This window comes from Lampris incognitus, chromosome 13, assembly GCF_029633865.1.
Source record: "Lampris incognitus isolate fLamInc1 chromosome 13, fLamInc1.hap2, whole genome shotgun sequence".
In the NCBI taxonomy this organism is placed as follows: Eukaryota; Metazoa; Chordata; class Actinopteri; order Lampriformes; family Lampridae; genus Lampris; species Lampris incognitus.
The window spans coordinates 46,044,820-46,071,335 of NC_079223.1; the positions used below are offsets into that span (position 1 = coordinate 46,044,820).

General features: G+C 45.5%; 1 protein-coding gene across 3 annotated transcripts; it reads right to left on the bottom strand.

Annotated features, from left to right (window-relative positions):
• Positions 1-797: 797 nt before the first annotated feature.
• Positions 798-26,516, bottom strand: mapk8a (mitogen-activated protein kinase 8a). Of its 3 annotated transcripts, XM_056292119.1 has the most exons (12): positions 26,345-26,516; positions 21,038-21,204; positions 19,828-19,957; positions 19,552-19,610; positions 19,063-19,201; positions 16,853-17,018; positions 14,575-14,646; positions 13,335-13,517; positions 12,998-13,122; positions 12,329-12,392; positions 11,469-11,546; positions 798-1,906 (listed from the first exon to the last, which is right to left on the bottom strand). In XM_056292119.1, the coding sequence occupies exons 2-12, from the start codon at positions 21,157-21,159 to the stop codon at positions 1,731-1,733; spliced, it is 1,314 nt and encodes a 437-aa protein (XP_056148094.1). In that variant the 5' UTR covers positions 21,160-21,204; positions 26,345-26,516; the 3' UTR covers positions 798-1,730. The 3 variants fall into 3 exon arrangements, 2 of the variants coding, with proteins under 2 accessions (XP_056148094.1, XP_056148095.1); XR_008811277.1 differs by lacking the exons at positions 798-1,906; positions 11,469-11,546; positions 12,329-12,392; positions 14,575-14,646 and having other exon boundaries at positions 13,335-13,554; XM_056292120.1 differs by lacking the exons at positions 798-1,906; positions 11,469-11,546; positions 12,329-12,392; ... (1 more) ...; positions 13,335-13,517; positions 14,575-14,646 and adding an exon at positions 14,688-14,903.

Consider the following 26,516-nt stretch of genomic DNA (forward strand, 5'->3'; position numbering starts at 1 on the left):
GTGCCACGATCCTCCAAATTGCCATATTGTGGGAACTGACGTTAGGGGTTACTGACTAACTGCAGTGTGTGAGGAGCGCCCAGCTTGTGACCGGGCGGTGCGATGGAATTAAGTCATCGAATACATCTAAACATAATCATAGCAGGTAGCAAAGTGTTTTCTCTCAGAAAACATGGGATACATCTACAGTTAAAATGTACAGATCGGTCACCGACTACCTATACTATTCTATAAATTATATTGCACAAAAACAAGGAAACAAAAAAATACATAAATAGTTCTTTAGACAGAAATGTACATTACATACATAGCCACCTCCTAGCTTGAAATAAATAAATACTCAAGTACAGAAAAACCACATCTTTTCTGCAGTTCTTTCAGATGATGTGTACTGTAATACATATCTCCAGGCTTATTACGTGTGTGTGTGTGTGTGTGTGTGGGGGGGGTGAGTGTTCATGCATGTGTGGGTTCATGCATGTGTGTGTGTGTGTGTGTGTGTGTGTTCAAGCATGTGTGTGGTGTGTGTGTGTGTGTGTGGTGTGTGTGTGTTCATGCATGTGTGTGTGAGGTAGAACTAAGAAGAATGCACCATAGAGAAAGGAGCATCTGAACGGACAGGGTTTCAGACAACGTAACAGTGTTAAGGCCACTTAACTCAAACCTACTACATCTAACAAGACAGCGGTGAACAAAACGGGCCTGAAAGAACCTGCAAAAAGGGTAAAGTGACTCATTTAGATCCGGCCCCCCGCATCCTGCCTACCCCCCCCCCCCAAAAAAAAGAGCACCGGTACTATCTGGTGGAGCGGCCTGGACCGGCTCCCCTCAGTGCCGTGTGACGATACCAGTGGCTTCTTACAGTGCCGCTGTTCTTCTCAACTTTACATTCACCCTGTTCATCCTCATCCAACAGCCCATCACTTCCTGTTTACAGCACTGCCAGCACTGCCCATCACTTCCTGTTTACAGCACTGCCAGCACTGCCCATCACTTCCTGCTTACAGCACAGCCAAATGAATTGAACAGACAAGGTAAAACGCTGTCAGCTATACACTGTGTCATAATACAAAAAAAAAAACGACCCGGCCAGGTCCAATATTCTGTTTCCCAAGAATCATACAACAAGAGGTAAAATAGTTCTATGAAAAAGGTCGTCGGAGTACACTGACATATACCTTCTTGAGGAAATATGGGGTAAATCGGGATAGTAAAATCATCCATTCACACCAGGATCCCAGATGAAGTACGTTAGAGCCCGCTGAGCTTAAGTAAAATTTAAATAAGATTAAGATTCATTCAAATGTCCTGAAACAATGCAAAATGCCGAACGGGGAAATGAAAAGTCATCATAATTTATCTTATGGCGGTACATTGCGTAGCAATAGCTTTAAAACAGCAACATGTACAGTACACTCCACCCAGCTCCCCCGCACGAAACATACATCGGCGTCACGTCGAAACAGTCTGCAAGTCTTTGCAGCAAAAAAAAAATAATACATTTTCAAACCACAATCATTTACAACGGTGTAGGAGAGAGAGTTGGGAAGGTAAAAATAAACTGTACAGGAAAAAAAAAGCACTGATCTACAAACCAAGAGAAGCCCCGCAGGCCTAAACCATGTCCCAGAGCACATCCTGTCGATGTGGGTGCATGGAGGAGGATGTTTTTAGTGTTTGTGTTCATTTCTGCATGTGTGCATGCAAGTGTGTATGTTGGTGTGTATAGGTTATCTGCAGCAGCCTAGAGCTCCTAGGGAGGTGTGGCCGTCCAGGCTGCTCTCTGTGTCGGAGGCCATTGTGGGGTCTCTGCTCTGGTCGCTGGGCTCGGTGGACATGGATGAGACGTCGGTGGCCGAGGAGGAGGAGGAGGACGGCTGAGGGGAGCCGTCGATCACTGCTGCACCTGTGCTGCGAGAAACACATGGGGTCACTGATACACCTGCAGCACCAGACAGCCCACGTGACACTGGCTATGTTCACACAGCAGCTGGAGAGAACAGAACACAACAGAACTTTATTGTCCACCCAAAGCAGAAAATTGTCTTTAGTGCACCAGTCAAAATTCAGAAGGCACCTCAATGCAGTGACTTGCTTCTGGTGCAGGTACTATGGTACTTGTAATGCAGGCAAACTAAAGTTAGATCACACACAGATTATATATTCGTAACAACATATGCTGAAAAATGCCCAATGTTTCGGCTTATGCCTCTATCAGGGGCAAACAGAAATGACAGGCTACATAAATCCTTATATACCAAGTTTAACTCAGACACAGAGTGGTACAGAGAAAGGCTCATCTATATGCGGTCCTTTCTGACTTCATTTTATGTTCTTTACCTCACCGAGACGCAACATAAAATCAGCACAGAAAAAAAAACCCATGAAGGTAGAGCATAGAAAAATAAAAAAGACAGCATATCCTTGCAGTTCAGTTTTGGAATTAAAAATACTAATTGTTATCGGTAAATAAATACAAAAATGTAAATTAAAAAAAAAAAAGGAGCCCAGAGGGTGTGGTTCAATTCGGGGGCATCACACTGCTCAGCCTCACTGGGAAAGTCTACTCTAGGGTGCCGGAAAGGAGGCTCCGACCAATTGTCGAACCTCGGATCCAGGAGGAACAATGCGGATTCCGTCCTGGTCGTGGAACACTGGATCAACTCTTTACCCTTGCGGAAGTGGTGAGGGGGGCATGGGAGTTTGACCAGCCAGTCTACATGTGTACCGGGGCAGTTGCTACAAGCCATCCGGTCCTTGTATAACCAAAGTGAGAGCTGTGTCCGCATTCTCGGCACAAAGTCAAACACGTTTTCGGTGGGTGGCGGACACCGCCGAGGTTGTCCCTTGTCTCAGATTCTGTTTGTCATATTCATGGACAGGATCTCAAGGTCCGGCCAAGGTGAGGAGTGTGTCCGTTTTGGAAACCTCAGAATTGCATCCGTGCTCTTCGCAGATGATGTGGTTTTGTTGGTTTCATCAGAACATGACCTCCAGCGCGCACTGGGGCGGTTTGCAGCTGAGTGTGAAATGGCCGGGATGAGAGTCAGCACCTCCAAGTCTGAGGCCATGGTTCTCTACCGGGAAATGGTGGATTGCTCCTTCTGGGTTGGGGATGAGTTGTTGCCTCAAGTGAAGGAGTTCAAGTATCTCGGGGTCTTGTTCATGGGTAGGATGGAGCCGGAGATTGACAGGCGGATTGGTGCAGCATCAGCAGTAATGTGGACATTGTACCGGACCGTTGTGGTGACGAGGGAGCTGAGCCAGAAGGCAAAACTCTCAATTTACCAGTCAATCTTCATTCCAACCCTCACCTATGGTCATGAGCTTTGGGTAGTGACCGAAAGGGTGAGATTACGGATACAAGCGGCTGAAATGAATTTCCTCCATAGGGTGTCTGGGCTCAGCTTTAGAAAGGGTGAGGAGCTTGGACATCCGGAGGGAGCTCGGAGTAGAGCCGCTGCTCCTTCGCGTCGAAAGGAGCCAATTGTGGTGGTTCGGGCATCTGATTAGGATGCCTCCCGGGCACCTTCCTTTGAAGGTTTTCCGGGCACGTCCAACTGGGAGGAGACCCCGGGGTAGACCCAGAACTCGCTGGAGGGACTACATGTCCAATCTGGCCTGGGAATGCCTTGGGATCTCCCAGGAGGTACTGGAGGGCATTGCTGGGGAGAGGGACGTCCGGAGTGCCCTACTTAGCTTGCTGCCACCGTGACCCGACCCCGGAGAAGCGGCTGAAGATGAGATGAGATTGCTTTTGGAAAAAAAAAAAACTTCTAAATCCGTCCTGGTAGTGGTTGTCACTCCTCATGGGAGTGCTGAATCCAGTTAAATTAGTGGGACAATCACAGTCTAAGATCAAAGTAACTATCAGAAATGTTCAGGTACTTGCTACTAAATTGGAGCGTGAATTCGGTTGATTTGTGGTATATGCACCAGAATAGCACTGGATAACTAGTTGGCCTCGTCACTATATGGAATACGTAAGCATTCCCAAATGCCCCAAAGCAACAGCCTCTCTCTTCTGTACACTCAACGCCCGTCAGATGGCGAAGGGTCTGGATGCAGACCTCCTCTGTAGGCCTCAAGGAAATCTGGGACTGATCTTATCTGTCTGGATAGTTATACCAAACAGGAAATTCGTTCAGTTTTACATAGTACTGTCGACAAAATTACGACTCTACAAATTCCACTTCTACTTCGTTGTTGATGTTTTGTCAGATAACAAGTAAGCAAATTTCCATTGTAATGTTTTCATGGACCATCCATCCATCCATTATCCAAACCACTCATCCTGCCCTCAGGGCTGCAGGGATGCTGCAGCCTATCCCAGCACTCATTTCGTGGACCGATACTATACTATTCAAAAGGATAAACAGATGCAGATGGTACAAATCCTGTGCATTTTATTAGCAAATGTGAATTCAGATCAATATACCCTGTCATATAACCTACTGCACATTAGCTCAAGTTGAGTAGCTAAGTTAACGTTAAAGTTAGCCAGTTAAATTAACTCGGCACGACATAGTATTTTAAATCATACTGCGATATCAAAAGCATTCGGAACAAAAATTCATGAATAAGTTGTCAAACCCATGGAATTAGGGTTTGTGTTGTATAATTTTGACCATGCACATCCAGATAACGTTTTGCAATGTATTCTGTGCATCGTTTCAACTGAAATATTCAACGTGAACTGTTTCTGCATTTTAGTGGTTTTACGTTTACCTTCAGTACACAGAGTTGTGGGTGATTCTGTGGTATAATAACAAAAAGCTGCATTACAACATTCAATTTATAAACGTGACTGACGATAATGCTTGCAATTATTTGTAACATCATAGAGGATTGTATGGAAGCATCTGATGGAGACTGTAACCCTCTGATAAACACAAGTGCATGGAAATAATCTAAGTTTATCAGTACTTTATTTGCAAGCTAAAAGAACTAATTACAAAACAGATTTAGCGGTTTAATGAAAATCACAGCATTCAAATTATTGAAATACAAAAAAAAAAAGGTCATTTCCCTCTCATCAACCATCTCGCCAATAAAAGTCTCCATATCGTCCTTGTTTTTAAAAACGAACACAAAGGGTGCCATAATCGCCTCCCTTTCATCTACATCTTTGTCTGTGGTATGTTTTAGGAAATGGTAATTTTGCAGTGGCTGTGTGGTAATGTCCCTGGGGTCGGCACTCGAAATTGTACCTACATATTTTGTACCCTGTAAGTACAGGACAACATTTAGTAAGACTGTCAAGACTAACTGATCAAAGTCATGAGTAAACTTGTGCATCAATCAGCCAAAACATTAAAACCACTGACAGGGTCCGAGTGGCGTAGTGGTCTATTCCGTTGCCTATCAACGCAGGGATTGTCGGTTCGAATCCTTGTGTTACATCCGGCTTGGTCGGGCGTCCCTACAAACACAGTTGGTCGTGTCTGTGGGTGGGAAGCCGGATGGGGTGGGTATGTGTCCTGGTTGCTGTACTAGCACCTCCTCTGGTCAGTTGGGGCGCCTGTTCGGGGGGGGGGGAACAGCGTGATTCTCCCATGCGCTACGTCCCCCTGGTGAAAAGAAGTGGCTGGTGACTCCACATGTATCGGAGGGGGCATGTGGTAGTCTGCCGCCCTCCCCGGATTGGCAGAGGGGGTGGAGCAGCGACCCGGACAGTTCGGAAGAGTGGTGTAATTCGCCGGAAGCAGAAGAAATGGGCAAGCGTAAGAATCTGAGCAACTTTGACAAGGTCCAAATTGTGATGGCTAGACGACTGGGTCAGAGCATCTCCAAAACGGCAGGTCTTGTGGGGTCTTCCTGGTATGCAGTGGTCAGTACCTACCAAAAGTGGTCCAAAGAAGGACAACCGGTGAACCGGTGACAGGGTCATGGGTGCCCAAGGCGCTTTGATGGGCATGGAGAGTGAATGCTAGTCCATCTGGTCTGATCCCACAGAAGAGCTACTGTAGCTCAAATTGCTGAATGAGTTAATGCTGGCTATGATATGTAAGAACACACGGTGCATCACAGCTTGCTACGTATGGAGCTGCGTAGCCGCAGACTGATCAGAGTGCCCATGATGACCCCTGTCCACCGTCGAAAGTGCCCACAATGGGCACATGAGTGTCAGAACTGGACCACAGAGCAATGAAAGAAGGTGGCCTGGTCTGATAAATAACATTTTCTTTTACATCACGTGGATGGCTAGGTGTGTGTGCGTCGTTTACCCGGGCTGGGAAACCTTGGGTCCTGGCATTCATGTGGCTATTACTTTGACACGTACCATCTACCTAAACATTGTTGCTGACCAGGTACACCCCTTCATGGCAACAGTATTCCCTGACAGCAGTGGCCTCTTTCAGCAGGATAATGCACCCTGCCAAACTGCAAAAATTATTCAGGAATGGTTTGAGGAACATGACAGAGTTCAAGGTGTTGCCTTGTCCTTCAAATTCCTCAGATCTCAATCCTATCGAGCGTCTGTGGGCTGTGCTGGAAAAACAAGTCCGATCCATGGAGGCCCCATCTCGTAACTTACAGGACTTAAAGGATCTGCAGCTAACGTCTTGGTACCAGATACCAAAGGACACCTTCAGAGGTCTTGTGGAGTCAATGCCTTGACGAGTCAGAGCTGTTTTGACGGCACGAGGGGGACCAATATAATATCAGGGCGGTGGTTTTAATGTTTTGGCTGATAGGTGTATAATGTAATGTATAAAACTTGTATAATACGTATAATAAAATATAGTACAACCAGTACTTTTGAAATCCAATGCATTTTTAAGGTGTGTATGAAGATGTCTCTGTATCCTTGAAATCCAGCATGGTTTGAATCTGTTACCCAGGCAAAGGGGCCAGTGAAATTCTCTGCAACATTTTGTGCATTTCGATAACTGTGGCAGGGAACCTGCTTTCCAGATTGTCTCAAGCGTCTACATGAGGGGATAATTGAGGCAATCAAGCATGTATCTTGAATCCATTTGTATAATTTGGCAAATACAAACAAATATGCTTATTTCCTGAAGAGATGCTGCAGAGTGCCATGAGTGCATTTAGCTACACAACTGCAAGTTTGACAGCTAGCTAGGCTGTCTACATGATGTTATCATGCATGCTCAACCTCAGTCAAACTGAGGCAGTAAAAAAAGTCAAACCTCCAAAAACGTCATTTCCGTCACCACAGCCACGAGTCCCAGATTGCCTTGAGCCCTTACAGAGGAGGTCTGCAGCCAGACCCTATTAGTCAAATCTGCATTTTTCCATGTGGCGCGTCAATAGCTCACAGAGGGGGCCCTATCTTACACCTGGCACAAATCACCACGAAGCGCAGTGCAAGTGTCCTTACTAATTTCCGACCCACGCAGATGTCATTTTCCCGTCCAGTGCCTATGTCAGTGTTTCTCAAAGTGTTTCCCCCCCAGGGGGGTCATAGAGGCATGACGGGGGGAATGTTCTGCAGAGATACTGTTTTGATGTCGGAATCTTTCTCACAGTGGAACAATCAACAAAACGTGCTTTCATGAGACACAGAGTCTGTAGGTTCACAAAATGGAGAGATATTTGACAGGGACAAAAAGAAAGACAGGCGATGCTTCCGAGACAAACAAGACAAAGTGCTTAGCTGACGGTAATCAACCAAAAACCAAGTTAGGAAAATATGACGAAGCCTATCTTGCTCTTGGGTTCACAGTGAATGTGGTGGGAGATGAGGAGAGATCAGTGTGTATTTTATGTCTGAAAACTCTGGCAGCTGATAGTATGAGACCACACAAATTGAGCAGATGCTCAGAGACATTACACCCCAGTCACGTCAATAAGCCACTCGAGCTCGAGTTCTTTCAGAGAAAACTTGTCGGTGCATACCGTCAGCAGGAGCATTGCTTTGTAAAAGCTGCATCAGTGAACAACAAAGCACTAATGGCATCATAAAAAGTCACATACAGAGTTGCCCAGTGCAAGAAACCACACACAACAGCAGAGCAGCTCATATTTCCTGCGACTTTAGATATGGTGTCAACTATGTTTGATGAGACAAGCGCCGCAAAACAGAAGGTTATCCCTCTGTTCAATGATACAGTTGCAAGACGTATATGCGACATTCCAAATTTACTTGAAGAACAACTCATTGAAAAGCTGAAAGACAAACGTTTGGCCTTACAAGTGGACGAGGCTACTGACAGCAGTAAAGACTGCTTGGTTATTGCTTATGTTCGCTTTGTCATGTCAGAATCACTGTGTGAAGACTTGCTGTTTTGCAAGTACGTCCCACGTAGAGCGACAGCTGATGAGCTCTTTAGGCTTCTTGACTGTTAGCTACCTGACACAACATGGGCTGAAATGGGAGAACTGTGTGGGCATTTGCACGGATGGTACACAGACCATGGCAGGGAAAACGAAGGGATTGCAGGCACTAATCAAGACGGTCTCTCGCCGAAGGCGCAATGGACACACTGTGTCATACACAGAGAATTGCTAGCATCAAGACAGATTAGCCCTGACCTAAACGAGGTTTTGACCGATGTTGTTAGCGTGGTCAATTTCTGAGAGCGTGGCTGTTCTCTGCAATTTGTGAGGAGATGGGAGCTGAACATTCAGCTGTGTTGTTTCACAGCAAGGGTAGGTGACTCTCACGAGGTCAAGTGTTGTCGCAAGTCTTTTGAGCTCAGAGAGGAAATTCGGGTGTTTCTGGAGGAGGAGCGTATGCATAAAGTTGCAAGCAAGTTTAGTGATGAACAATTTCTGATGAAACTGGCTTATCTCAGTGATATACACTCACTGGCCACTTTATTAGGTACACCTTGCTAGTACCGGGTTGGACCCCCTTTTGCCTTCAGAACTGCCTTAATCCTTTGTGGCATAGATTCAACAAGGTACTGGAAACATTCCTCAGAGAGTTTGGTCCATATTGACATGATAGCATCACGCAGTTGCTGCAGATTTGTCGGCTGCACATCCATGATGCGAATCTCCCGGTCCACCACATCCCAAAGGTGCTCTATTGGATTGAGATCTAGTGACTGTGGAGGCCATTTGAGTACAGTGAACTCATTATCATGTTCAAGAAACCAGTCTGAGATGATTCGAGCTTTATGACATGGCGCGTTATCCTGCTGGAAGTAGCCATCAGAAGATGGGAACACTGTGGTCATAAAGGGATGGACATGGTCAGCAACAATACTCAGGTAGGCTGTGGCGTTGACACGATGCTCAATTGGTACTAAGGGGCCCAAAGTGTGCCAAGAAAATATCCCCCACACCATTACACCACCACCAGCCTGAACCGTTGATACAAGGCAGGATGGATCTATGCTTTCATGTTGTTGACGCCAAATTCTGACCCTACCATCCGAATGTCACAGCAGAAATCGAGACTCATCAGACCAGGCAACGTTTTTCCAATCTTCTATTGTCCAATTTTGGTGAGCCTGTGCGAATTGTAGCCTCAGTTTCCTATTCTTAGCTGACAGGAGTGGCACCCGGTGTGGTCTTCTGCTGCTGTAGCCCATCTGCCTCAAGGTTCGACGTGTTGTGCGTTCAGAGATGCTCTTCTGCATACCTCGGTTGTAATGAGTGGTTATTTGAGTTACTGTTGCCTTTCTATCAGCTTGAACCAGTCTGGCCATTCTCCTCTGACCTCTGGCATCAACAAGGCATTTTCGCCCACAGAACTGCCGCTCACTGGATATTTTCTCTTTTTCGGACCATTCCCTGTAAACTCTAGTGATGGTTGTGCGTGAAAATCCCAGTAGATCAGCAATTTCTGAAATACTCAGACCAGCCCGTCTGGCACCAACAACCATGCCACGTTCAAAGTCACTTAAATCACCTTTCTTCCCCATTCTGATGCTCGGTTTGAACTGCAGCAGATCGTCTTGACCATGTCTACATGCCTAAATGCATTGAGTTGCTGCCATGTGATTGGCTGATTAGAAATTTGCGTTAACGAGCAGTTGGATAGGTGTGCCTAATAAAGTGGCCGGTGAGTGTATATCTGGCAAGCTGAATGAATTAAATCTTCAGCTTCAAGGCAGAGACGAGCACCTTCCTCACCCGGCGGACAAGATCAGTGCATTCACTCGAAAGCTTGAGATGTGGGGCAGGCGACTTGAACAAGGAATTACTGATTTCTTGAAAATCTGAGTGAATTTGTTGAAACCAGTGATTCTGGAGCCACCACAGTGATTTCATGTCTTAAGGAGCACATCGCTTCCCTGAGAGGATTCTTTCAAAAATACTTCCCAAACAACAGTGCTCAATATGACTGGGTGACAGATCCATTCACCTCCACTGACTTTGTATTGGACATGGGTGTTTGTTGCGCAATGGGGGATGGGATGTCTTGCAGTGCAAACCAATCCTGCGGCACAGGGAATGGGATGGGGAAAAAGTTGAACTTGAGTTATCTTTATGCAAATGAGGGCACTGTTGGCGGTTTGATCAGCCATGTAATTGGACAAACAAGATTTGGTTTTGTTCTCGCAGGCATTCCTCTGGGCTCTTATTGCATTTCGCTTCCTGGTCCTCAACAGGCCAGTCGCGCCACCAAGTGAGAGATCAACTTCAAGCTCAAGTTTCAAGTTTATTTGTCATACGTGAAAGCGAGTTTACACTTGTTCTCATAATTCTTGTGCAACTTGGCAAGGCAGACGCGAGTCCGTGTGAATACATCGTGTTCAGTAGGACTCGGCCACCAGGGAGATTCTTTAAACCCAAAGAGATGCGGCGTCTGGGTAGCGCAGCAGTCTATTCCGTTGCCTACCAACACGGGGATCACCAGTTCGAATCCCCGTTACTTTCGGCTTGGTCGGGCCTCCCTACAGACACAATTGGCCGTGTCTGCGGGTGGGAAGCTGGATGTGGGTATGTGTCCTGGTCGCTGCACTAGCAGCTCTTCTGGTCGGTTGGGGCACCTCTTCGGGGGGGACGGGGAACTGGGGGGGGGGATAGCGTGATCCTCCCACGCGCTACGTCCCCCTGGCGAAAAGCCTCACTGTCAGGTGAAAAGAAGTGGCTGGCGACTCCACATCTATTGGAGGAAGCACGTGGTAGTCTGTAGCCCTCCCCAGATCGGCAGAGGGGGTGGAGCAGCGACTGGGATGGCTCGGAAAATAGGGTAATTGGCCGGGTACAATTAGGGAGAAAACAAAAAAAAGGGGCGGGGGGGGATAAAAAAAAAATCCAAAGAGATGTTTAGTACCAAGAGTGATTGAAAAGGCAACTCCAGTGGGAATGAAGGTAGTGCCATGCTCCATCCATCACTGTCACTATATATCTTAGACCTTTAAATCAAAACAATTTTAAACGGTGACATACATCTAAAGAAAATTTTTTATAAGGAACCTCACCCAACATATTTATTCATCATACCGAAATATGAATATACTTCACTCCATCGTTTGCCTATCGCCCTTACATCACCACACCACACACCCATTACTCTGACTCCTTCAGTTCCAGTGATTACTCACCTAAAGGAGGTGGTTGGCCTCTGACCACTCCATTTTTTGTCCATTCCTCCCACTCACAAACTTCCTTGTAAATCAAATCTTTGAAACAAAAGAAGAGAGAGGATAATGGCAGGGGAGAGGGGAGGACAAGGTGGGGAAAGGGAGAGAAAACACAGTCAAGGCAAATAGTAAAGACACCTTCCTTGTGTAGTCACAGCGGGTCAAATAGACTCCAAATATCATCAGTTTCTAATTTGGGAACAGCACGTTGGCAAGGCTACCTCGACCACAAGCGAGGGGGGTCATTATCACCTGGCAGGGTTTGGAATGAGCCCATCCTAATGTATAATGGCAGAAAGTGATATTTACACACAATCTTAACTCTGGCACTGCGCCATGGCATCAGAAACCCTGCTTGAGGGGCCTCAGTATGGCACTGAGGCCAAGTGCCGTGTTTGGTTCCTGCTCAAAGCAGACTGAGGGAGGATATCACCAACACATTCTCATCCCATGGCGTCATGTACTGATGCAATTGCCAAAGCATCAATATATAAGGCACAAGGCATCTTTCGGCTTCTGTATGACACATGGCGGGTGTTCTCTAGACCCCGTTGTGAAAATTTCAGTCTGATGGATAACGATCAGTGACATACAGGTTAAGTATAGGTAGTGCTTAAGTTCAGGGTGAAGCTTTGGTAGTGGGTAAAAGTAGGTTAATGTGAGGTAGTGGTTAACCCCCCGCGTCTCCTGCAGACATTGAAGGGTACCTTGCTCGTCATATATCAACACTGTCAACGGCATCAGTATACGGTGCCACAGGATGATCATGGGCTCATAACACACGCACCGAGCCGGAAGGGCGTTGTCGTATGCTGTCTTACCTTTCCACTCTTCCACGGTATGCTCCCTCTCATCCAGCTGTTTGTCTGTGATCTTTGGAGGGGGCTGAGAAAGACAAAAAGGAATTAAAGAAGGTCAGTGCAATAGCAGAATATAATAATTTATCATCTTAAGTTTATACTTTACGTTACTAAACAGTTACCTGTGATGAGCCTCAACCGTATTCTTAAATATGGCATTTTTGCACATGTAAGCAGATGTGTTGTATAGCAATATCATGTAACATTCTTCCCAACTGTATCTGGCCAATTTCACTGCTCCACCCCCTCTGCCAATCTGGGGAGGGCTGCAGACTACCACATGCCTCCTCCAATACATGTGGAGTCAGCCAGCCGCTTCTTTTCACCTGACAATGAGGAGTTTCACCAGGGGGACTTAGCTCATGGGAAAATCACGCTATTCCAGTCCCCCCCCCCCCAAAAAAGAGACATCCCTGACCGACCAGAGGAGGTGCTAGTGCAGCGACCAGGATGCCCGCAATGCTTATTTTGTTAATTACATATAAGTACTAAATTAACAACCCATTTGCCGCCCACTGACTGCTGGGATAGGCTCCAGCATCCCCGCGACCCTGATAGCCGGATAAGTGGTTTGGATAATGGATGGATGGACTTGCAAAATTATACAGTATTTTTCTGTGATCCACTTACCGCCTCCACTTCAGCTGGGTCGTACCAAACGTTGATGTAGGGGTGTTGCAGGGCCTCATCCACAGAGATGCGCTTGGAGGCGTCGATCACCAACATCTTGGATAAGAGATCCCTTGCCTGACTCGCTAAGGGGGGTGAGACGATAAACAAACGAGGTGGTTAGCCATCAATCAGATTGGCTTCGACAAATGGGTTCTTTGTGGTCTGTGTAATTTCAGTTATTAATGCCACTTTCAACATAAATCAGGGAATAGGGAACAAACCAGCAAAACCAGACCTCACAACAAACACTCCTGTATATTGAGACGACAATATCGCAGCAGCACAGAAACGCTACCTTTCAGTTTGTTGTGTTCTGAGTCGGCGGGGAACAGCACATCAGGGAAAAGTTTCTCAAAGCTGTACCCGGCGTAGCGGGGCCTGTTTTCCACGTACGTCCTTACCGACTGATTCAGCTTCATGAGGAACTCCTGAGACGGAGTCCCGAGCTGCTCGATCACCTTGTTCCACTGGTCGATGTCTGAAGTTGGCGTCAAGGAAACATGCCACATAGACCGCTACAGTAGAGACACATAACCATCTATGCGTGCATACACAAAACCGCACTGCCTCCAAAGACATACACACATGTGTACAAGCACATCACATACATCACATATACCACTCAAGTCCTAGACACACAAATAGTCCCTCTTAAGCCTCCTACAGACTGTGCGATTTTAGCAATCCTATAAGTTTATTGCAAGCCACACTGTGCAATGTGGATCTGGTAAACTTGGGTACGACATCAAGTGTGATGTATGCAGACTGTACGATAACACCTACTGAATTGCAGGCCACGACGCAAGTCCATAAAAACGTCATCAGCGTGCATGCCGCATCAGCGCGCCTAATCAATCTACGCCGCTGGTAGAGCAACATGACGCCATGCAGGAATAGAGTCTTTTCAATTGTCGCTGCAGCTCGTTTTGTTGCTCGTTTTGTTGAATCGATGGCATTTGGGTCACAGATGCTTACAGTCTGTTTGTGCGTTGCGTTGATCAGTGCGTCATTTTGTGCTGCATTTCTATTGGTTGGCTAGTAGGCGTAGGTCATAGCAGCAGTCACACTGTGAGATGGTCATCCTAAATTTCTGACACCGTCAGACTTTTGTCCCGGGTTATCTTCGGTCGCAAGACCGTAATACCGGCTGTCCTTGAACTTGTCTAACAGTGCGACGTAGAACCACCGTTTTGGAGCCACGACCAAAGATATCGCCACGTTTAGGTGTCTTTCATCTGAGATGGCCCACCGCACAGTCTGTAGGAGGCTTTAGACTATTGCAGACTCACTCACACATCAATCATTTAAATCATGTAACTTCTAATGATATGACTAATCTTTCCTATGGGACTAATGAATGCCCATCTACAGTCTCTCAATTCTGTGTGTGTGTGTGTGTGTGTGTGTGAGGTGGAAAAAGTGGAAGCTAATGATGGAGTGACACATGGGAGCTGGACCCAATGGGAACTAAAGCATGGATGGTGGTGAATCACTTCACACAGGAAGTGACAGCGATTAATGGTGCGGAAGGATACGATCAGTGCCGGGGAACAGCACGCTACCCCGGATCATCTCGGCCACTATGCAGCCAACTGACCATACATCCACTGGAGGCGGGAGGTGAGATGTGATGGTGGGGGTGGGGTTAGCATGCAAAAGCAATGGCAGAAAAGTAAAGAAAATTCAAATAATAAAAAAAAAAAAAATCACAAAGAGAGGGAGATGCAAAGGAATTGCAGCTTCTTTTTTTTTTTTTGTAAAACCAAGAAAGGACCACATGCAATATTAGCCGGCGTGCAGTAGACAAGCAAGTGTGAAAATGACTTGTTGAAGAAAGACTCGCAACCCCGTGACTGCCCTAAAACTGGATTTTGAGAATAGAACATTATACTGGTGTCTCTATGTTAATGACAATTTCCCACAGCTTGGCTGTTACGCCATCTTCACGGCGAGAGCTGTCATTTAGGCGAAGCGGCTGACATTCTGCATAATGCCGAGCACAAGCAGCGTTTCCACAGAGCATTAGAAGGAACAAAGCATTAGGAGGCGTTTCAAAAGATGCAAGGATACAGTCCCTTCCTGGGAAGAGGATTTTATGGCGAACCATTTCTGCCAGTATGCAGCCCACAGACCATATGTCCACTAGTGAAGTGAAACACAGTGAACAGAGGAAACCAGAGGTCAGAGGGAAGCATGGTGACAGGCTGCTAGCGGTTAGTTTGGAAACGATTGTTTTTTTTTCGTGTTTTGCACTGAGAAACCATGCTGCTTTTGAGTAAAAGCACAGAGCCTAGACCAAAGACATTGTTCATCAAAACAGATAAATATGGATACCAGAAGTGATCTCAAAACATACGGTAATCAAATAAAATTGTGAAAATCAAGTTAAAAGCTACAATCTTGAAGATTTACAAATGCCACTTTCAATACTTAGCATCGCTGGCATAATAAAGACAATGAGAATCATCCATCCATCCACTATCCGAACCGCTTACCCTGCTCAGGGTAGCGGGGAGGCTGGAGCCTATCCCAGCAGTCATTGGGCGGCAGGCGGGGAGACACCCCGGACAGGCCGCCAGTCCATCACAAGGCCAACACACACGCACATTCACACCTAGGGACAATTTAGTACGGCCGATTCACCTGACCTGCGTGCCTTTGGACTGTGGGAGGAAACCTGAGCACCCGGAGGAAACCCACACAGACACGGGGAGAACGTGCAAACTCCACACAGAGGACGACCCGGGACGACGACCCAAGGTTGGACAACCCCGGGGCTCGAACCCAGGACCTTCTTGCTGTGAGGCGATTGTGCTAACCACTGCGCCACCGTGCCGCTCAAAGAGAATCAATGGATACTCAAATGGAGAACGCTTTTGTACGTCTTCATTTCAGTGGTTACTGGCGGGCAGGACTTTGGAGGGAAAAATGATACGGCACATCGCATTTTATGCCTTCACTATAGCAGCCAAATGTGAAGGAATTAAGGTCTGCAATAGTCAGTTTCAAGAAGACAAGTTCCAGCTAACCAGCAGATCTGGCAGCCCAAACTGGTAAAACACCTTGACAACATCAATACCCCAAATTCAGGTTCAACCTTATTTTTTATATGACGATAGAGGAGGAGCCGACACAACAGCTCTTGTGATACGGTTTCAAATCTTTCTTCTTCTTTTTTTTGGTTGGATCCCCCCCTCCCCCCTTTTTCTCCCCAATTGTATTTGGCCAATTACCCCATTTTCCAAGCCGTCCCGGTCTCTGCTCCACCCCCTCTGCCGATCCGGAGAGGGCTGCAGGCTACCACATGCCTCCTCCAATACATGTGGAGTCGCCAGCCGCTTCTTTTCACCTGACAGTGAGGAGTTTCGCCAGGGGGACGTAGCGCGTGGGAGGATCAAGCTATTCCCCCCCGTTATCCCCCCCCCCCGAACAGGCACCCCGACCGACCAGAGGAGGCACTGGTGCAGCAACCAGGACACATACCCACAACCGACTTGCCCGACCAAGCCGGAGGTAGCACAGAGGTAACAAGCCGGAGGTAAAGGAGGGATTCGAACCGGCGATTCCCACGTTGGTAGGCAAGGGAATAGACCGCTATGCTACCCGGACACCCTCAAATCATTTTTAATGGATCTCCGGGATCTGAAGTTTTCAAACACCAATGCAACTGCCGGTATCGCCACAGGCGTCAGTCAGTAAAAGTTGAAGTAAAATGACCATCCTCAGGATTGTAGCTTTACCACCGATCTGGAAAACCTCTGGGTTTGATACTGAAGATGAGCAGACTTATTGGACCCACGGGTAGATACTGACCGTTGGCCTGGTAGCCCATGCCCAGGATAACCTCCGGCGCTCTGTAGTAGCGTGTGACGACATACGGTGTCATTAAGAGGCCTGTAGCGGCGGTCCGAGCCAGACCGAAGTCCAGAATTTTCAGAGTGCAATCAGACTTCACAACAATGTTACTGGGCTTCAGGTCCTGAAGGGGAAATAAATGTAAAGAATAAACATGTAGGTCAAAATGTCGTCATACTGATGCAAAAACAGCCTCCACACTGCACCCCAATATTTCAGCTAAGTGAAATGTTTAAGGTGCAATGTTGTGAACTCAGGGTTTGACTCCACAAAGAGTGAAGTCTCCAGTGAAAAGGCTTTTCAGAACTTTGTGCAGTGACGACATCATTCATGTGTTTGATGGCACTGGCTCCACAAAAGGGCAGTGCAGGGAAAGTATTACAAGTTTGCTGACACCACAGATGACACTTATTCTCTGATTATGCCAAGCAAGGCTTAAACACCAGGTAGCAATCACAGAAATTAAGTATTAACACTATTATCTTTTCAACAGGTTAAAAAAATCAAACTCACGGTATGCAGGAGTTTTGATCAAGCTCATGAAAATCGTGGTTCTTGTAATCAGTATTCTCCCTCATATCAAAATTGGTCATGTTTTCTACAGTAAGTCTTCCTCTTCACAAAATCCATACTTTCCTTTCCCCATGTGTGTTTGCTCATACGTTTTGTAAAAGCTTGTTGAATGTACCAACACCATAACAATGTGAAAAATTAACTTGTGCCTGCTGGGAAATTGTATTTTTTGCAAACCATCCTAGCAGGGAGGTTGAGCGTTCAGTGTTGGGTAAACAGCATTAAGGTGATTCAGCGTCTTGCATAAAAGGACACATCAGGTGGATGGATGCTTGCCAACTCCAGGCGACGAACCCATGTTGCACTACTTGTACTCACTACGACAGCCTGCTGCACCATCCATCCATCCATTATCCAAGCCGCTTATCCCAATCAGGGTTGTGGGGTATGTTGGAGCCTATCCCAGCAGCCATTGGGTGGCAGGCGGGGAGACACCCTGGACAGGCCACCAGGCCATCACACAGGGCCCGCCCGCCCCCACACACACACACACATTCACACCTAGGGACAATTTAGTATGGCTGATTCACCTGACCTGCATGTCTTTGAACTGTGGGAGGAAACCGGAGCACCCGGAGGAAACCCCCCGCAGACACGGGGAGAACATGCAAACTCCACACAGAGGATGACCCGAGACGACCCCCAAGGTGGGACTACCCCGGGGCTCGAACACAGGACCTTCTTGCTGTGAGGCAACCGGGCTAACCATTGAGCCACCGTGCCGTCACATTGCAAATATGACAAGCATTTCTCGTCTCTGGATGACAAGTGGGCGGCACGGTGGCACAGTGGTTAGCGCAGTCGCCTCACAGCAAGAAGGTCCTGGGTTCGAACCCTGGGATTGTCCAACCTTTGGGGGTCGTCCCGGGTCGTCCTCTGTATGGAGTTTGCATGTTCTCCCCGTGTCTGTGTGGGTTTCCTTCAGGGGCTTCAGTTTCCTCCCAAAGTCCAAAGACATGCAAGTCAGATGAACTGGCTGTACTAAATTGTCCCTTGGTATGAATGGGTGTGTGTGTGTCGGCCCTGTTATGGCCTGGCGGCCTGTCCAGGGTGTCTCCCCACCTGCCACCCAATGACTGCCGGGATAGGCTCCAGCATCTCCGTGACCCTGAGAGCAGGATAAGCGGTTCAGATAATGGATGGATGGATGACAAGTTAAATCATATAGCCATGAAAGCTGTCATCTCTCTCTTAAATGGTGGGCTTCCTCTCATCTGTTCTTGCCAATCAGATTTCCAACACGTTGCATTGTTTTGTTTTGCTTTTGGTAGACAATAAACATGACTAGTGGAGCAGGTTGTCCAGCAGGTTGTCCAGGTTGCTGGACAAACTGCTGCACTAGTCATACCAAAAACAACAAAAAATTCCAAATCTATTTCAGCTGTTTGCATCACATTTTCCAGGTGGTTTTGGCAGCGGTCCATGTTGGGATCACACTCTTCACCCGCGTGTGTTCCTGTGCCAGCTGGGGGCAGGCAGGCCAGTAAACTGGCTTCCCTTTCACTTTAGTGTCAGGTGCCAAGGACAGTTTAACAGTTCCTCTTAAAGCACTGCTCTGGTACTGGCTAGCGTAAGAGCGGTTAGCTATCACATACCCTGTGGATGATGCCAGCAGCATGGAGGTGTTTGATACCGCACAACATCTGATAGAGCAGGTAGGACAGCCTCTCGTGGTCGAGCTCCATCTGAATAACCTGGCAAAGGTTGGCATCCATCAGCTCCATAACCAAGTATCTGGCAGAACACATTTGAAAGACAGGCAAGGGCTTAGAAGTAAATGCAAAAAGAGGGATTATTTCCGTTAAAAAAGAAAGTCCACCGATTTTCGACCTTACTTCCGTGTATTAGCAATGCACACTGGTACATGTAGGCATTGGACCACAGCCCTCTTGGAGGATGCCAATTTCTCTGTTAAAATGAACTGCGCCAAAGCAGTTGTAGTTTTAAATGACCGGATAGACCAGCCGCCCTTACTTGGATGTGCAGATTATTAACGGCAGAATTTCCATTTGCACCCACACAGCTCAAACTCAACACATGTGCAAACGAACAGAAATACACACAGAATTAACATAGTGACTTACACATCTTGGAATTCTTCTAATGATTTTTGTGGGGTAAACACATTTAATAGGCCGATAATCTGTGGATGTAAAATGAAATGGCATCAGAATGGCTTGATCATGTAATTAAGATACTGTACTAAGCAAAATAATCTCATTTAACTTCATAGGTATACATAAAGACACATTTGGATTACAGAGAAATAGAACTGTTTGTATTTTGACAGGCTAAACTAGAGTGTTTCTTAAGTTCACATGTAACAAAATCAAGAATCAGTTTATCAGTTTTCAACCTACATTCTTGTGATTTACACATTTCATGAGTACTAGTTCTCTGTATGCCCTCTTGGCGTGGGTTTGGTTCTGAAACGGACGACTCAGCTTCTTGATGGCAACATTTCTGTCGAGGTTTTGGTCATACGCAGAGCTGCAGAGCAAAGTCATAAAAAGGGAAGATATTAAAAATGTGCATCGACAGCAAAGACTACAGATTATGGTCGTGACATTTCATCAGGTTCTTAATGATGTCGCCTAAAAAACTAAGTTTTACACAGAGGTATCAATCAGGCGGATTTAATCTCAGGTTTCCATTTTATTAGCAATAAGACGAAATGGAAAGAAACATTTTTTTTTCTCCATTTGTCCAATAGCACAGTAGTGCTGGGCAATATTGAACTTATTTTCATAATAATCACAGGGAATTTGGGGCATCCAGGTGGCGTAGCAGTCTATTCCGTTACCCACCAACATGGGGATCGCCGGTTCGAATCCCCGTGTTACCTCCAGCTTGGTCGGGTGTCCCCACAGACCCAACTGGCCGTGTCTGCGGGTGGGATGTGGGTAGTGCCTCCTCTGGTCAGTTGGGGGCGCCTGTTCGTTGGGGGGACTGGAGGGAATAGCGTGATCCTTCCACGCGCTACATCCCTCTGGTGAAACTCCTCACTGTCAGGTGCAAAGAAGCAGCTGGCGACTCCACATGTATGGGAGAAGGCATGTGGTAGTCTGCAGCCCTCCCCGGATCGGCAGAGGGGGTGGAGCAGCGACCGGCACGGCTCGGAAGAGTGGGGTAATTGGTCGAATAAAATTGTAGAGAAAAAGGGGGAAAAAAATAACCTCCCCCTCAACAAAAATCACAGGGAATTTTACACGATATACATATATATATATATATACACACACACACACACACACACACAAAAACCCCATGTTTAAGAATCAAACAGGTTCATCACATTGAACTGTTGGGTAATGTAAAGTATGATATCCACTCCCTTCAATATTTCAGACCTCATTTTGAAATAGACGTCAATAGATTATCGTTATTATTAATCTGAACAACAAAACTACAGATCACGACACGACAATAGCTGAATTTCGTGCCGCTATACCGCTCAAAAACAATAAAGGATAGTGTGGACTTGTCGGCAGCCCTGTGCGATGCCACGGGGACATACAGAACATGCTGTCACATATCCTGCTGGACGTGGGACGAGCTCGACTGACTCACCAAACGATTCCCTGTGCCCCTGATCCGATGGGTCTCAGATTCTGATACCGCTTCAACACCGTGAACGTCGAGTCCCCTACGTCGACGCTGTAGAACTCCCTCTCTCGCTTGTTTTTGTTCATGGTGAGATCTTCGATGGCCGCTTTCTGTGCATCCAAAAACGTCCTCTGCGCACATAAAGCAGAGACAGAGAACACAGGTTAAGTGTACGACAGAGACCACCCGTAAAAAAAAAAAGAGTAGCTGAAAGCAAAGCCGCTGATGAAGTAGCGCCACTGCTGAATTTCACACTTCGGATGAGTGCTGCAAATCCTTATCGCACTAGATCAGCACACAGGCCACGATGGAAGACTTGATATTCAGCAGCGATGGCAGGACGCTGTGTGTGGGTATGTGTGTGTGTGTGTGTGTGTGCGTGGGGGGGGTTACTCAATCATATGAAACACGACTCCCAGAATGACTTTCTCACACTGGAAAGCAAGCCTAGTGATGATTCCTGCCCGAACACTTGTGTGTTTGGACCCCAGCCCAGGACTCCTGCCCAGCTCTGGGAGCAGGACCTCGACAGGCACATGTCAGCTGGGTCACGTTACATCAGGGGGCCGACAGCCCGGCTAAGACGACATGCAAATATGCTCATTTGACTGCACGACAACCCAGACGGTTTTCTATGCGGAACAATAAAACCACGCTAAAAAGGTTGTAAGCGGAGAAATACTTTTATCGCTTTTAAGAGATGAATGACACTTACGTAATCGACCCCCCCCCCCCACACACACACACACACTCATTCTCGCCAGCAACACAAGGTCCATATGAGGAACGTAATCGCTGGAGTAAAGTGAGTCAGCTCTCCTTCTGTTCTTTCGACGTCACGGAGATGCACATAACACTCACCTCGCTCATGGCGCTAACAAGACACGCTGCGTCTTTTTATACATCGGACCGGAAATCAATTGCCCCCTGCCGAGTTATGACAGCCTGAATCATAACGCAGTTAATGAACAGTCATGCCAGTACACAGCAAATGTTGCACTTCTAATTTCCAAAGAAACTGCCAGTAAAACCACCAGTAATGCAGCGAGGATAGCAGGCGGGGGGTTTACAAATAATTTCATCTCAAGATTCTGTTTAAAATATACAGTTGTGTAAAGGGATGCACCAGCATCACTTTTTCACTGCTGGTACAGATTCTGAGCATACATTTCCAAGTTTTGGACGATACGGTGTACTGATCCGACCCATTACTTCTGCTGAACAGTGCAGATTTACAACATAAGTTTGGGGTCAATGAGCAAAATAACTTAGATCCCACCATTAAAGTAATACGGGTTCCCGTGTGCCAACATTTAGCAAATCAATGCATATTACTATACGACATGTTACTATATTATGACACGTTACCACTTTATGACATGTTACTACTATATGACATGTTACTACTATATGACGTTACTATATTACTATATATGTTACCACTATATAACATGTTACTATATGACATGTTACTACTATATGGCATGTTACTATATGACATGTTACTACTATATGGCATGTTACTATATGACATGTTACTACTATATGACATGTTACTATATTACTATATGACATGTTACTACTATATGACGTTACTATATTACTATATGACATGTTACCACTATATAACATGTTACTATATGGCATGTTACTATATGACATGTTACTACTATATGGCATGTTACTATATGACATGTTACTACTATATGGCATGTTACTATATGCCATGTTACCACTTTATATTGACATGTTACTAAATGGCATGTTACTATATGACATGTTAGTACTATCGGACGTTACTACTATATAACGTTTCTATGTGACATGTTACTACTATATGACATGATATTATATGACACGTTACTACTATCTGACATGTTACTACTATATAACATGCTTCTATATGACATGTTACTACTATATGACATGATATTATATGACATGTTACTACTATCTGACATGTTACTACTATATAACTTGTTTCTATATGACATGTTACTACTATATGACGTTACTATATGACATGTTACTACTATATGACGTTACTATATGACATGTTACTACTATATGACATTACTATATGACATGTTACTACTACATGACATGATACTATATGACATGATATTATATGACACGTTACTACTATCTGACATGTTACTACTATATAACATGTTTCTATATGACATGTTACTACTATATGACATGTTACTATATGCCATGTTACCACTTTATATTGACATGTTACTAAATGGCATGTTACTATATGACATGTTAGTACTATCGGACGTTACTACTATATAACGTTTCTATGTGACATGTTACTACTATATGACATGATATTATATGACACGTTACTACTATCTGACATGTTACTACTATATAACATGCTTCTATATGACATGTTACTACTATATGACATGATATTATATGACATGTTACTACTATCTGACATGTTACTACTATATAACTTGTTTCTATATGACATGTTACTACTATATGACGTTACTATATGACATGTTACTACTATATGACGTTACTATATGACATGTTACTACTATATGACATTACTATATGACATGTTACTACTACATGACATGATACTATATGACATGATATTATATGACACGTTACTACTATCTGACATGTTACTACTATATAACATGTTTCTATATGACATGTTACTACTATATGACATGTTACTATATGCCATGTTACCACTTTATATTGACATGTTACTAAATGGCATGTTACTATATGACATGTTAGTACTATCGGACGTTACTACTATATAACGTTTCTATGTGACATGTTACTACTATATGACATGATATTATATGACACGTTACTACTATCTGACATGTTACTACTATATAACATGCTTCTATATGACATGTTACTACTATATAACATGTTTCTATATGACATGTTACTACTATATGACGTTACTATATGACAAGTTACTACTATCTGACATGTTACTACTATATAACATGTTTCTATATGACCTGTTACTACTATATGACATGCTATTATGACATGTTACTACTATCTGAGATGTTACTACTATATTACATGTTACTATATGACATGTTAGTACTATCGGACGTTACTACTATATAACATTTCTATGTGACATGTTACTACTATATGACATGATATTATATGACACGTTACTACTATCTGACATGTTACTACTATATAACATGTTTCTATATGACATGTTACTACTATATGACGTTACTATATGACATTACTACTATATGACATGATACTATATGACATGATATTATATGACACGTTACTACTATCTGACATGTTACTACTATATAACATGCTTCTATATGACATGTTACTACTATATGACATGATATTATATGACATGTTACTATCTGACATGTTACTACTATATAACATGTTTCTATATGACATGTTACTACTATATGACGTTACTATATGACATTACTACTATATGACATGTTACTACTATATGACACGTTTCTACTATATGACATGTTACTATATATCGACCCAATATCCAGTGTCAGTATTGGCGCAACCCTAGTTGTGTATCAACAAGTAGCATCGGTATATACAACTAGGTAAGTGCAGTATCAACAGAGCCGTCCAAATAGATGAGAAACTTTAACTTGGGAGTCTAGTGACGTGTAAGTGCCAGCATGTCCATGGGATGCGGTACGCAGCAGCAGCAGCCTGCTAATGCAGCACCTTGGGAAGTGTTAGTGAGCATTCGGAGCCGGTCAATAGATTCAGCGGCTGAGGAAACCATAAGGGAAGACTGTAAAAAAAAAAAATTTGGATAGGGGCAGAAATGCTGCAGGCTCTCTTCTACATTGTAATGCCCTCCAAGTATCATCACCTTTCCTCTCTCTCTCTCTGATGATGCTCGGTTCAGTCTGGAGATTCAATGCACGGGTCTACAAACAGGGAGAGCGATTAAAATCAGTACTCTTAAATAAACGTCAACTGTCAAAAAAAAAAATTGGATAGGGGCAGAAATACTGCAGGCTCTCTCCTACATTGTAATGCCCTCCAAGTATCATCACCTTTCCTCTCTCTCTCTCTCTCTCTCTCTGATGATGCTTGGTTCAGTCTAGAGATTCAATGCACGGGTCTGCAAACAGGGAGAGCGATTAAAATCAGTACTCTTAAATAAACGTCAACTGTAAAAAAAAAATTGGATAGGGGCAGAAATACTGCAGGCTCTCTCCTACATTGCAATGCCCTCCAAGTATCATCACCTTTCCTCTCTCTCTCTCTCTCTCTCTCTCTCTCTCTGATGATGCTTGGTTCAGTCCGGAGATTCAATGCACGGGTCTACAAACAGGGAGAGCGATTAAAATCAGTACTCTTAAATAAACGTCAACTGTAAAAAAAAAATTGGATAGGGGCAGAAATACTGCAGGCTCTCTCCTACATTGTAATGCCCTCCAAGTATCATCACCTTTCCTCTCTCTCTCTCTCTCTCTCTCTCTCTCTCTCTCTGATGATGCTCGGTTCAGTCTGGAGATTCAACGCACGGGTCTGCAAACAGGGGGAGCGATTAAAATCAGTACTCTTAAATGAACGTCCATTTCAAATCAACCACACGAGGTCTAGGCCCAATAAAAGCCTTAAGTCAATGGTGTTTTTCAAATGTAAACAGTTTACAGGAGCCGCTCTCTTGGTTTGTCCTTCATTCCATCTCATGTTACCTTCATAATGCTCATGTATGTCAAAAAGCTGATACAGCCCCCCCCCCCCAGCGAATACAGCCACGTTACGATCCCGGGACGGGGACAGGAAGTCACAGAGGAGCCTCTTCCGGCACCTGATTACCTATACTGGATCGATACCGACGCGTCTGCTTCCAACTGGCGGGAGGGAGTGGCTTAACCTTGGCCACGCGTCCAGGTAACCCCCCCCCCCCGATTCACGACCGCTCCCCGACTCCGCGCCGCTCGTTTATGGCAACGCGCCGTTACAGTAGTCCGACAATAGCGCCTTATTAAAATGAAGGCGGCCGCCCGTTTATTTTGTCGCGCGGCGCGGCGCGCGCCCCGCGAGACGCGCGACGGCAAGGGAGCGGACGAGCGGGGCGCGCGTCGGCACAGAAAGGAATTAATTAGTACTAATTTCTCTGGATTAATTGCAACGGTCGCCACAGCCGGGCAACCCCGTAGACAGACAAAACGCGGCGGTAAATCGCGCGCACAGACGCGCGACCCTCCCCCCCGCCCCCCGCGGCCAAACAATACCCGTGTCGGAGCTCACCTCTCAGTGGTCAGAACTGAAAAGACTTGGTCCGTTCAAACACCCCCCTCTCCCTCCCGACGGCCAGCGAGTCTTCTTTTCCGGGGAGAAACGCTTCGCCGCCGGTGACGGAGAACCGTTTATTCCGCTGTCCGGTTCAAAATCGTGCCCTCGCCGAATTCGCTCGCCTGCG